Source organism: Vipera berus, assembly GCF_964194415.1.
Source record: "Vipera berus genome assembly, chromosome: 1".
In the NCBI taxonomy this organism is placed as follows: domain Eukaryota; kingdom Metazoa; phylum Chordata; class Lepidosauria; order Squamata; family Viperidae; genus Vipera; species Vipera berus.
Genome location: NC_138202.1, coordinates 287,688,824 through 287,701,902, shown reverse-complemented (window position 1 = coordinate 287,701,902; position 13,079 = coordinate 287,688,824). Strand labels below are relative to the sequence as shown.

At 45.1% G+C, this 13,079-nt stretch overlaps 1 protein-coding gene across 5 annotated transcripts in view; it reads right to left on the bottom strand.

The window, feature by feature from the left end:
* Positions 1 to 9,748, bottom strand: part of TBCE (tubulin folding cofactor E) — a 28,241-nt gene extending 18,493 nt beyond the window's left edge. For 3 of the 5 annotated variants that reach the window (XR_014024550.1, XM_081313202.1, XM_081313203.1), the window contains exons 1-3: positions 9,550 to 9,748; positions 7,604 to 7,742; positions 1,912 to 1,996 (exon numbers count right to left, since the gene is read on the bottom strand). Coding sequence is in view for 4 of the 5 variants with exons in the window: in XM_081313202.1 (XP_081169328.1) it covers positions 1,912 to 1,996; positions 7,604 to 7,703 (185 nt within the window). In the remaining variant the exon portion in view is untranslated. Of the gene's footprint in view, positions 1 to 1,911; positions 1,997 to 7,603; positions 7,743 to 9,538 lie in introns of all 5 variants that reach the window. The other 2 variants (XM_081313201.1, XM_081313200.1) reach the window with 2 other exon arrangements.
* Positions 9,749 to 13,079: the final 3,331 nt, after the last annotated feature.

Genomic DNA, 13,079 nt, shown 5'->3' with positions numbered 1-13,079 from the left:
TGTGAAATCTTGGAATCTGAGTTAGCGCACACTAGCAGTCTTCTTCATAGTAAAGGCAGCCTAAAAATGGTGAAGGTCAGCTGGCAAGGGTGTGTGTGGCTGTTTCACACACTTCAAACCTCCCAGACCTTTGGAGCTTCCAGCAGGGCAGCTGCTTTGTGTTCTGTGTAGAGACTTCCTGGTTTTCAGCTCTCGGTAGGAGGTGGCTGATTTCTTGTCCCACTGTGGAAGCTTCCCAAGTGTTTTGTGCTTCCTGGGTGTGACACATTTTCACTGCGCTGCTGGATCAGGCTGAGGCAGTTACAGCTTCAAGTCCTTTTCCGTAACTTGCCCTTGGCCTGCACTGGGACTCCCAGGGACTCCCCCACCTCTGAGGCATTCCACTCTCTGCTTAATGACCCACATGACTACTTAACAACCATGCCTTGGAAAGCCACAATGCAGCTGTAAAAATTTGAGTCCTCATATGATTAGTCTCGTAATGTCTTCCAATGACTTATGACCAAAATTTCAGACTCAGTTGTGGGTGTAAGTTGAGGACTACTTGTTTCACCTTTCGAAATGTGCAAACCAATCAGCACTAGCCAAGAAGGGTAGAACATTGCCCTTCAAGCGTGTAAGGTGGCTGTAAACTTCTTTGGCTTTTAAGCTTCACAACTTTGTGGTCTATTCTGCTTCTATAAAGTTGATCATCATCTCACGAATCTACAAATTTAGCTACCTTTCCAATTTTTTTCATCATTTCCTTACTCTACAGACGTTAATTTGGCAGTTTCTGTTGTGGTTTCATATACAGATTGGCAAATTTGCTCTTCCTTTTCCTGGATGCACTGTATTGCTAAATCATTAACACTGAACTCACGGCCAACAGCAATGTAAGTCTTACTTGAAGAACGCCTATCTAGCCATGCATATTTTCTCTTAAGGCTCACCACAGTCTCCTTGCATTTCAGAACGTTAGGCACAGGGGGCCATCTTAACCAGCAAGATCACCAGTATAAAAGAAGCCCCGCACAGAATGGCAACTCAAAATTTCTGCTGTTCTCCACATGAACACATCACAAATATTGATTTGAGGTTACAAATACATTTTTATGAATAGGAGAATTTGTAAATATGTACTTATTTGTATAATTAATCTACTAGTACGTGTTTGTGTATTCTTGGGTGCATGTGCTTGGGTGATATTCAGCGTAATTTTATAAAATATTCAAAGCTCTGAAAAGAGCAAAATTAAACTTAAATATCTGGCATGGAAAAAAAAACAAATTACAGATACTTTACTTAAATAAGTTGTTTGATCCCCAATAATTCAAATAAATCAGGCAGTTGGCTGAAAGTTTCAAAAAGATTCAGTAAAGGCAATAAACATCTACATTGCTAAGGCTAACTGGTACAAAAATACAATGTATTCAAGTTACTGCATGCCAGGTAATATTAGGTAAAGGTAAAGGTTCCCCCCGCACATGCGTGCTAGTCGGTTCCAACTCTAGGGGCCGGTGTTCATCTCCGTTTGAAAGCCGAAGAGCCAGAGCTTGTCAGAGGACGTCTCCGTGGTCATGTGGCCGGCATGACTAGACGCCAAAGGCACAGGGAATGCTGTTACCTTCCCACCATAGTGGTCCCTATTTTTCTACTTGCATTTTTTACGTGCTTTCGAACTGCTAGGTTGGCAGAAGCTGGGACGAGTAACAGGCGCTCACTCTGTTATGCGGCACTCAGGATTTGACCTGCCAAACTGCCGACCATCTGATCGACAAGCTCAGCGTCCTAACCCACTGAGCCACCATGTCCCTCAGGTAATATTATTAAGAGTCAAAGGAAAATATAAATCTTATTGCCTGATTCATTTGTAATTTGCATATGCTATTTATTTGTTGAAAGGGAAACTACATTTCAGAATTAACTAACCTGCATTTGAAATACTGTATTCCTTCGTGGCTACCATTATGTTTTCCTCTTTCATGGTTGTCCCATTCAACTCCAAGCCAAATTCCTAATATTATAAAAATAAATGTTTTATAAATGCAATTTTCAAAATAGTTCAGCAATAAAATCTATTTAAGGTCTTAATAGCTACTCAGGTGATCTGATCTGTTCTCTCTGTACTCAAAATTGCATAGTCTGCCTCTTTCATATGAAATTACTTTTATACTGACAGAAGGGCTACTTCTAAATTTTAAAAAGCTACGCTATCATAAATGAATAAAAGTTATATCATAACATTCACAAGTCTGATCTGGAAAAAGAATATTCTAATAGAGCAACTGCTTCAGGTATAACTCCTGTATAGCAGTAGGGTTTGTCTCAAGCTCTGTAACAACGACTTCCATCATTATTAGTAATTCAACTACATAATTACCAGAAGAGCTGAGTTTTTTTAATAATACATAAAATGTAACAAAGTTTCAGCATGTTTAGGTTGCAACAATAAGACTGATGAATTAACATTTTCATTTTAAAGAGACACTGATTTCTTTTGACACTTGGACCTAATTGCCAAAATGAACCTTTTCAACTCTGTGATTTTAGCATTCTGTTTGTTTCTTTATTGCCACCTTTATTATTTTTTATAAGTAACTCAAGGCAGTGAACATAGGTAATACTACTTCCTCTTCCTATTTTCCCCATAACAACCCTGTGTGGTCAGGAGGGTCGAGAGAGAAAGTAACTAGCCCAAAGTCACCAAGCCGGCTTTCATCCTTCAGGCATTTTTCCTAGAGGCTTTTCAAAAACTACACATAAAATTTAAATCACCTAGAATAAACTCAGGTTGAAGGCTTAAGCTTTAGTATGTAGTGCACTGTTTTTCAAGTTGAGGAGACAACTTATTGACTTAAATTAGTTTTAAATTTTAATGACTCTTCCTTCTGAGTAATCTGTACTGAAAATATCTCTAACATTTATTTCACTTCAGATTACTTTATATCTGCTATGGTATCGCTGCATTTCTTTCAGTGTTTATCAAACTGAAATACGCTTCCAGATTCATTGAGGACTTCTTTTCATTGAAAACATGGTATGAAGACTCAAAGCTCTTTTTCAAAGAGTTATCAGGTTGTGTGATTCATAATTCTAGCATCCACTCTGAAGAGCACAAGGGTAAGCCATTTTAAAAGAACAGTTTATGCTGAGGGCTATATTTTTCAGCTATTAATTCAAAATATACCAACCTGTAAGCAAACGAAAGAAATATTTACACTAACACATTTTTTTATCTGAACTCCAAAGTAGAAAAAAGTTGGAAAGGAAACCTCTGGCAGTCAAACATGGCAAAAAGAAGACTGATTTAGTTTATACAGCTTCTAGTTAAGATGGTGGAGGGAGCTTCAGAACTACTGTCCTTGTGATTTTATGCTAGCTTTGCTTTTTGTTTGCTATGTGCATGCGGGTGACACCTGAAGGGAGGTTAGACTGCTGGATTAGAGTCCCTGGCCCAATCTAGATTTTCTCAGTGGGAGAACTGGGACAGAGGCCAGAAGTACTTGCTGTTTTGAGCCGCCAACCATGCCTGCCATGCCAAGCACATTTGCCACACTTGGGATCTGGGTGACTTTTTAAAATTAGACTGTGGCATTTCTCACCTTCTCAGACTGGCCTAACTATTCCTGAGGCATCCATTATTGCAGGGACCTATTTGGGCTGGAGAAGCGCTCAGGCTATTTCCCAGAGGAGGAAAATGTCTACCATGCTGACTGGTGGTGGTGGGTTTTTGGACTGCCTAGCTGCTTCTGTGGAGTGTGTTGTTGAAAAGACCCCAGGACTGGAGGAGGGTTTAGAGAAATGTTTAAGAGCTGGACTTGGGGTTTCCCACTGTTGTCTGAGTAACTCCTCCCTTTCTCTCCTTCCCCTGAGTGAGAATCCCAGGTGGATTTGGTGGTGGTGATGAATGGAAAGAAAGCCTCTCACAACTAGTGGAAGCGGACGGGGAGGAGTGTCCTTGGATAATAGTGGGTACGAGTGCGTTGATTCCTTCCTCTAGGTGAGAGCTGAAGGAAGATTCGATGAAAGGTGAAGGAGGAAGGGAGCCCCTGCCCACTGGTGGAAGCAGCAAGGGAAGGTGTCTTGCATTAAGAGAGCTCGTGTGCGCGTGCTGTGGGGTTGTGGGGAAGTGACTGCTGGGTACTCTGCACTTGTAAGTCTCTCAGGGTGCCTGGCTTTCCCTAGATACTTGGCAAAGACAGTAGGTGATTCCCCGGGTCTGGGATCTAAAGGGCTTGGATAAGGGGACGGAGCTACTGTTTGGGGTATGGAGGCAGGCCAGAGTACTATGGTGGTGAAGGGCATGGAGAGATAAGGTGGGAGACACTGAAGGGGCCACTTTCCGGAACCAGGGATCCATTGTTTTTGGAGTTCCAAGTTCCAGCTTCTTGATCTCAGCCCGAATGCCCTCTCAATGGACTTTCAATGACCTTGGCCTCTGGTTGCTACGGCTAAATGCTGTGTCAGTTTATCATAACCCCACTTGTCTGTGATTTGACTGTGGATGAGAGGGCTGACCAGGCATATATTACCAAGACCTAGCTGGGTTTCCCTTTCTGAAATTTGTCTTGACTTTTGAGTGTGACATCAGCCAAGACTCTACAGCAGGAGTGGGGTGACTGTCACCAAGGGAATCTCTTACAGCTTTCAGGGGAGCTGTTCCACTCGTCCCCACTTGTGGAACCCTGGTCATTAAGTTGGACTTTAGGGATCATCTGGAAATGCTACTGTTGTACTAATCTTCTGCTGCATAGCAACTTCCCTGCCCAAGTTCTTTGACTCTGTTTCCGGATTGGCAATGGAATTCCCCAATGTCTTGCTTTGGGGGGACTTTAATCTTCCTTCCACAGGAATGGAGTGAGGTGGCTTTGGCTTCCAAGAAGCAATGGCCTATCCCATGTCTTCCAGAGCCTGACTCGAAACAGTGGTCACACTCTGGATTTGGTGTTCCTGTTGGAGCAGTGGCAAAGTGATCTGAAATTGGAGAAGGTCTCTCCTTTGTCATGGCTGGATCATGCCCTGATTTCTATGTGATTCTCTAACACAGTCAGGTACCACAAAGAGGTTGGACCCAATAGATTGGCCCAGCCCTAGTGATTGATGGATCCAGAACAATTTCAGTATGAATTGGAGGTTATCCCTATTGGTCTGCTACACGGACCATCTGAAGTCTCGGCTGCCAATTAGAAAAAGGGAATGGCTGAGGCCTTTGTGATTGGATGCCTATGTGATCTCTTCCCAATGGGGGATTTCCAGCACTCTCTGTGGTTTACAGATGAGTTGAGGGAGATGAAATGGGACAAGAGATGACTAGAATATTACTGGTTCTCAATAAAGGACAAACTCAACTGAACATGAGTTAGAGCCCATTTTGTGGTGGTAAGTGTGGCAAAGCACCAGTATTTCTCTGCCTTTATTGCATCTGGAGACTGCAAACCTGCAGCCCTGTTTTGAGTGGGATGGACCCTCCTGGGCAAGGGGGCTTGGAGAACCGCTTACAGGGACAGGCAGCGGAATTTGCACATCTGCCAGATAAAATTGCTTAAATTTGTACCCAACAGAATACTAGCCTTGTCACAGGTCTAGAGGAGATTCTTAGGGAGGAGTTTTGCTTGGTGTTTGGGAATGGTTCGAACCTATGGGACGTAAGGAAATGGACAGAGTCCTCAGGAATATGAACTCAACTACCTGTTCTTTAGATACAGGCCCCTCCTGGCTTATCTTAGTGGCCTGGAGAGTATTGTGAGTGGGTTCTGGCAGTAGTTAATTTTTCTTTGTTCCTTTACCTCTTAAAGAGGTTGGGGTTTGTCCCCCACTTTTAAAAGACATTGCAGAATCCTGGTAAAGGTGGTAGGAAAGGTGGTAATGGAACAGATTTAATGGGCCTTGGAGGAAGCAGATTATCTGGATCCTTTTCAATCAGGATTCAGACCTGGGCTTGGTACAGATATAGTATCCGTCTCGCCTTTAGATGACCCCTGATCTGGGAAGGATGGGGTTATAAGCATCAATACTTGCCCTACTTGACCTTTTGGTGGCTTTTGATACCAACAACCATGGTATCCTTCTGGACTGATTTAGAAGATTGGGGGTGAGCAGCACAGTGCTGTGCTGGTTTGCCTCTTTCCTTCTGGAGCAGTATAGTCAGTGATGACTGAGAAGGAGAGGTTCTGCCTTCGACCTCTACTATACTGGGTGCCACAGGGTTTGGAGCTCTTAACATCTACATGAAGCTGCTGGGAGAGGTTATCTGTTGCCAATATAAACTGATTATATATCTCCATTCCTGGTGAGTTATGCAATGCTGTGCATATGTTATCCTGGCATCTGGAGGTAGTGAGGGTCTAGGTGGGCAACAACGGGCTTTAGCTGAACCCTGGCAAGATGAATAGATTTGTATTTTGAGGTCCACTGATTCCAAGACTATATCATCTTTGGTACTGGATGGAGTCACACTACCCCAGGCAACCTGAAAGTCCTTCTAGCCTCATAACGCGTTTGATGAACTGATGGCAATTGAAACTATGAGGATCTTTGCACTGCTTTGTTTTGTGCACCAATTATACTTGTTCCTGGATGGGGCAGGCCCTGCTTACAGTCACTCATGCTCTGATCACCTTCAAACTGGACTATTGCAGTGTGCTCTACATGAGGATGCCCTTGAAGAGTATCCGGAAGCTTCAGCTGGTATAGAACACAGTAGTGTGGGAAGTTATGTGTGTTCCTAGAACAGTGCATGCTACACCTCTGCTCCATGAGCTGCATTGGTTGCCAGTTTGCATGTGAGTCCAATTCAAGATGCTGGTTTTAACCTTTAAAGCCCTTCATGCATGGGACTAGACTATCTGAGGGGTCACCTCTTCCCACTGATATAAGTCCACCCCATTAGACAGTAGTCATGTTGAGGGTTTCACTGACTGAGAAGCTATATTTGGTGGGTCCCAAGAGACATGTCTTCTCTCCCGTACAGCCCACCTTATCAAATATTCCCCCCCCCCAATTAGATCAGCTCCATTTCTTTTGATATTCTAAAAAGCCCTCAAGACCTGGCTGTTATTAGGCCTAGAGTTCCTAATGAAAAAGACATGCTTAGATGGCTCCATTGTTGAAAGTGGCTATTTTCATCCTCCCTTCACCTTTGTCTTTGATGATATGTAGTAATATGAATTATTATATATGTTTTTAACATTTGTTGTTTTCATCTGACTGTTGTGTGCTCCCCAAAGTTGCTGTTGGTGAGATGGGCGACTATGTAAGTTTGATTAATAAATAATAAATACTAAAAGGAATTCAAAGCAACCATTTTATTAGTAGCCCTCACACTATGGAACATGCTATCTCTACACATTCACCTGTCTTTACGCCTCCCTGCATTCTGGGAGAGTCCCAAAATCATATTATTTCAACAAACTTTTGGCTACTAATATGATTGTTAATGAACATCAATGTGACTTTTTAAACTGATGAATATTATGTCTTCTGGAATTTGATTATTAGTGGCATTTTCTCCTTGTGATTGTTCAGAGTTTTGAAGCAACTGATAAATATTACAAAACAAATAAACAGTAATGACACCATTTTTCCCCCCAAAATACATAGGATATAATAATATTTTTTCTACCTGTTGTAGGAGGAACTTTACCAACATAAAGTACTGTTCCATATTCTCCATTACAGAGAATTCTTCGACCAACTGCATCAGAAGGAATGGTATCACTCATCAAGAAAAACAGATGAGTTCAGGATATTTCTTTATGGATCTAGGGAAAGAATTAACAGTACTTTGAAATATTATGCCATTTATGAAATTAATCACATACAGTACATTATATCTAGGTTCAAACTGAGCAAGACTCCTAGTGATTAAAGAAGTCACTAGAAATGCAGTTTTTGTGCATCAATACATTATTCTGGGATGTTTGGTTTTACATCTAAAGGATCCTGCTTCTTTTCTAAAGCCAAGAAAGGTCATCCATGTACTGCCACCTACTGAGACAATAGTACATATACTTTACACCATCTACCTTAAGGAATTAAAACTGAAGGTGGATAAAGAGTTATTAAAAACTTAACAGCAAAATGAATAAATCTAGTTATCAAATAATCTTGCAGTAATTTACAATGCAGTAATTCCAAGAAACTTTATAGTAATACTTCTATCAATATTTGGATCTTTACAGGATAGCCAGCTTACTGTCCCATATAGTAAGGATGAGGGTGAGTTTGCTAAAATTAAGCTAAAATAGCAATTTTACTATGAATTACACCACAGCCATAACAGGTACTGGTTACTCCCCAATGTCTTGAAATGCAAGAAATTTGTCAAATAAAGTGTTAGCATTTCTGACGTCAAGAGCCCAGAAGAAGGTTTTTATGGGTGTGCAATGTCCAAAGAACTTAATCCTACATTCCCCCCCCCCTTTCCGGACGACCACTTCAATTTTGAATCCTGAATTCTGTGGAACAAAGATATTATCTGAAGTCTTTCATGCATAAGAGAACTAAAAGTCTATGTTGTTTGTTACAATGAAAATCACATCGCGTTTCTAGAAATCCGAGCATCTTTTAAAGAGAAAAAAAACCAAACATCCCATCCGAATATATTTATATATTATATTTATTAGATTTTTATACCGCCCTTCTCCCGAAAGACTCAGGGCGGTGTACAGGGCAATAAATATCAAAATACGAAATACAAAAGTTAAAAATCATTAAATAATTATGCCCGATGTAGTACATTGGTTAAAATCCATGTTAAAACCCCAGACCCCAAACCCATCAGACCAGGCCGGCTTGTTCAAATAAATAAGTTTTTAGATCACGTCGGAAGGAGCGAAGATCGGGGGGGGGGGGAGGGGGGCATCCGGAGCTCAACCGGTAAGCGGTTCCACAGGTCTGTAGCAAAATGATTTTAACAATATAAATTATATTGTTGGACTTCCGGGGAAGCAATGGCAAACTGAAGATGGATCCACTAAGAGTGAAGCTGATGACTGTGTGATGACCTGGTAAATGGACTGGCTTTTCAGAATTCCTGTGCCAGAATGCACACCTGGAGAATGAAGGCGAATCTGCGTGTCCCAGGATAACGTTGCAGGATCCAATCTGGGTCGGTCACCGGGACCAAGAGGTTTTATCTTCCGAATTTTCGGACTCGTGCTGGAGCCCCTCTTATATTTAAAGCAGTGTTTCCCAACCTTAGGAACTTGAAGATGCGTGGACTTCAACTCCCAGAATTCCCCAGCCAGCTTAGCTGGCTGGGGAATTCTGGGAGTTGAAGTCCACGCATCTTCAAGTTCCTAAGGTTGGAAAACGCTGATTTAAAGCACACACTCTGCTAGAGAGAGGTGGTTGCCTGAAGAGGGGCTCCAGCACGACTCGGAAAGCTCTGGTCCCGGTAACTGACAAAGATTGGATCTTGCGTCCCATCCGAGGTTACAGGCGCCGGGCGGCAGAGCTCAGTTGCACACCGCTGACAGCGCCTAAGTTCCAGAGCAGGAACCCGGGGTCTGTAGGCACGTCGGATTGTAAGACAACAGAGAGCGGAGCAGAAGACTCGGGACTCACAGGAAAAAGCAAAGACAGGAGGCAGGCACGGAAGGGAGCCGCCACTCGAGTAGAAGAGGCTGTCGAAGCGAACGGAGATTCAGCGGCGCGGCGGCTTCAACCTTACCGCGGCCTCCTCGGCTTCCTCACCGGCCTCGGCCCGCCTCGCTCTGGTTAGCCAGAAGCGCAAGCCCCACCCCTCCCGCCTAGACCGCTCCTCCGCCCGATGGAGGGAAAATGCGCCACCGGGGCTTGTTGGCGCAGGCGCGAGCTCCTCCCCTCCTCCCGTTTCCAGAAGCCCTCTTCGTCTCTCTCTCTCTCTCTCTCTCTCTCCCCCTCCATTTTCTCATTCTCCTCTTCGCCCTCGCGAGGCATCTCGGGAGCTGTAGTAGCGGCGAAGAAAAATTCCCTCATAGACTGCGGCAAATGGGCGGGACAAAACCATGTTACCCAGAAGGCGCCACGAAGCCGAGTCTCTGTTTCCATAGAAGTTGGAGTGGGAATTACATCAGCGTTTCTGAGGCACCGGCTAATGGCGACGGCGGGTAGGCGGGCCGCTCGGGTCGCGCGCCAATGCGAACCGAGCAAGGCGGGGGAGAGGGCGGGCGTCGGCGTGTCAATCACTCGTGGGATCGGGGGAGGGGACGGAACGGCTTGGAGCCGAGCCGCCGCTGTCGCCGTCGCCACCGGGGTTCGGACGGGAGGGAGAAGCCTCCTCTTCGCGAGCCTCCCCTGCCTCCGAGCCAGGCCGGCGATCGCTGGAGGGGCGGACGCGGGAGCGGGGCCCGGGCGATTGGGCCCGGCGTCGAGAGGAGGCTCCGTCCTCCTCGCCCCCCTCCCGGCAGGTTTGGGGGACCAGCGAGCGGGCGACAGCCGCGGAACAAAAGGTAACGTTGCCCCGGGGAAGAGGCTGCGGGGCCCCGGCCCTGGGCGTTTGGCGGAGCTCCCCGGCGAAGGCCGAAGCCGTTCCGCAGCAGACGGAGCGGAGAAGGAGCGAGCGAGCGACGCGCTGTTGGGATTGTTGTTTTTCTGCTCGGTTGAGGCGGCGGCGGCGGCGGCGGCTGCACTTGGTCGCTTCAGCTTCCCGGGACCTCCGAGTCTGGGAGGAGAAAGCGGGCGGTCCCGCGGCCGGCTTCGGAGGGAGGCGCTCGCCCTCGCCGCCCCCGAGCGTCTCTTCTCCGGCTTCCCCACCAGCTGGGCTGGAGCAGAGGGAGCTGCGGCTGTGGCTGAAACTCCTACCGCGGAGTCCGCCCCGGGGGGGGGGGGGGGAGGGGAGGGGAGCGAATCTGGGGGGGAGAGCGAGAGGGGCAGCTTGCGAGAAACCCCTCTCTGGTGCTACGGCTAATATGATTCCTGTAGTAGTTTATTTTGGTGAGGTGACAGTACTGTAGGTTTCTCCTCTATGCCAGGGCTTTTCAACCTTTTCACCCATTGCACCACTTTTAGGATATGGCAACATCCGAGTACCACCAGTCGCCTAGCAAGGTGTCAAAAACCTGATGACCAAAAAAAAAAAGGAAAAAAGTGATGAGGTACAGGTAGTCCTCAACTTACAACGGTTCGCTTAGTGACTGTTCGAAGTTACAGTGGCACTAAAAAAAGTGCCCCCCAAGCCACAACTGAGCAAGACACCTGCCTGCCTGCTCGAGGTTTTCATTGTTGTGAGCATTTCTGTTGAGGATTGGCAGCGGGGGGGGGGGATGTTTGGTTTTTATTCCTCCCGTCTGCTGGGTGGTTGCAGCAGGTTTTGGTTACTTCACATGACCCTGGGGCACTGTGACCATCATAAATGTGAATCAGTTGCCAAGCATCTGAATGTAAATCACAAGACCCTGGAGATGCTGCAACATTCCAGCTGATCGGCGCTTCTTCTGGGCTCAGAAGCGCCAGGATCAGCGCTGAGCTCCAGTTGGAGCCTAGTGCTGATCCTGGCGCTTCTGCTGAGCCCTGACAGCCCTGCAGCTCCAGCCATTTCTCGCTCAGGCTTGTGCAGTGCTGCCACCGGTTCAGCTCATTCCCCTCCCATGCTACCACTTTTCTAGGATGGTCGCGTACCACCTGCCAGGTGCACAGGTGGTACTCGTACCACTGATTGAAAAGCCCTGCTCTACGCATACGAAGAACTTGAAATTTATGCAATATTTCTGACAACATATTTCTGACAAGTATGCAAGCGATTGGGAGCCCAAGAATTCATGTCTTTAGCCAAAATCATTGTGGTATATACTCTTTTTCCTTTCGAATATACTTTGGGTAGTCCTTGACTTACAACCATTCCTTTAGTTGACCATTTGAAGTTACAACTGAAAACATGACTTATGACTGTTTTTTACACTTATGACCATTGAAGCATCAGGTAATCAAAATTCAGATGTTTTGGCAACTGGTTCATATTATGCAGTGTCCTAGGGGTCATATAAATCACCTTTTGTAGCCTTCTGAACAAGTAGAGTGAATGGGGAAGCCAGATTCACTTAACCATGTTGCTAATTAACCAACTGCAGTGATTCACTCAACAGCTGTGGCAAGAAAGGTCATAAAATGGGACAAAACTCACAACTGTCTCACCTAGCAACAGAAATTTTGGGCTCAATTGTGATTGTACAGCCATGGCCGAAATTGTTGGCACCTCAGAATTTTTTCCAGAAAATCAAGTATTTCTCACAGAAAAGTATTGCAGGAACACATGTTTTGCTATACACAGGTTTATTCACTTTGTGTGTATTGGAACACAACAAAAAAGGGAGGAAAAAAAAGCAAATTGGACATAATGTCAAACAAAACTCCAAAAATGGGCTGGACAAAATTATTGGCACCCTTTCAAAATTGTGGATAAACAAGATTGTTGCAAGCATGTGATGCTCCTTTAAACTCACGGGGCAAGTAACAGGTGTGGGCAATATAAAAATCACACCTGAAAGCAGATAAGTTCACTTAGTCTTTGCATTGTGTGTCTGTGTGTGCCACACTAAGCATGGACAACAGAAAGAGGAGAAGAGAACTGTCTGAGGACTTGAGAACCAAAATTGTGGACAAATATCAACAATCTCAAGGTTACAACTCCATCTCCAGAGATCTAGATTTGCCTTTGTCCACAGTGAACAACATTATCAAGAAGTTTGCAACCCATGGCACTGTAGCTAATCTCCCTGGTCGTGGATGGAAGAGAAAAATTGATGAAAGGTTGCAACGCAGGATAGTCCGGATGGTAGATAAGCAGCCCCAAACAAGTTCCAAAGGAATGCAAGCTGTCCTGCAGGCTCAGGGAGCATCAGTGTCAGCGCAAACTATCCATCAACATTTAAATGAAATGAAACGCTATGGCAAGAGACCCAGGAGGACCCCACTGCTGACACAGAGACATAAAAAAGCAAGATTACAGTTTGCCAAAATGTACTTGAGTAAGCCAAAATCCTTCTGGGAAAATGTCTTGTGGACAGATGAGACCAAGATAGAGCTTTTTGGTAAAGCACATCATTCTACTGTTTACTGAAAAAGAAATGAGGCCTACAAAGAAAAGAACACAGTACCTACAGTGAATTATGGTGGAG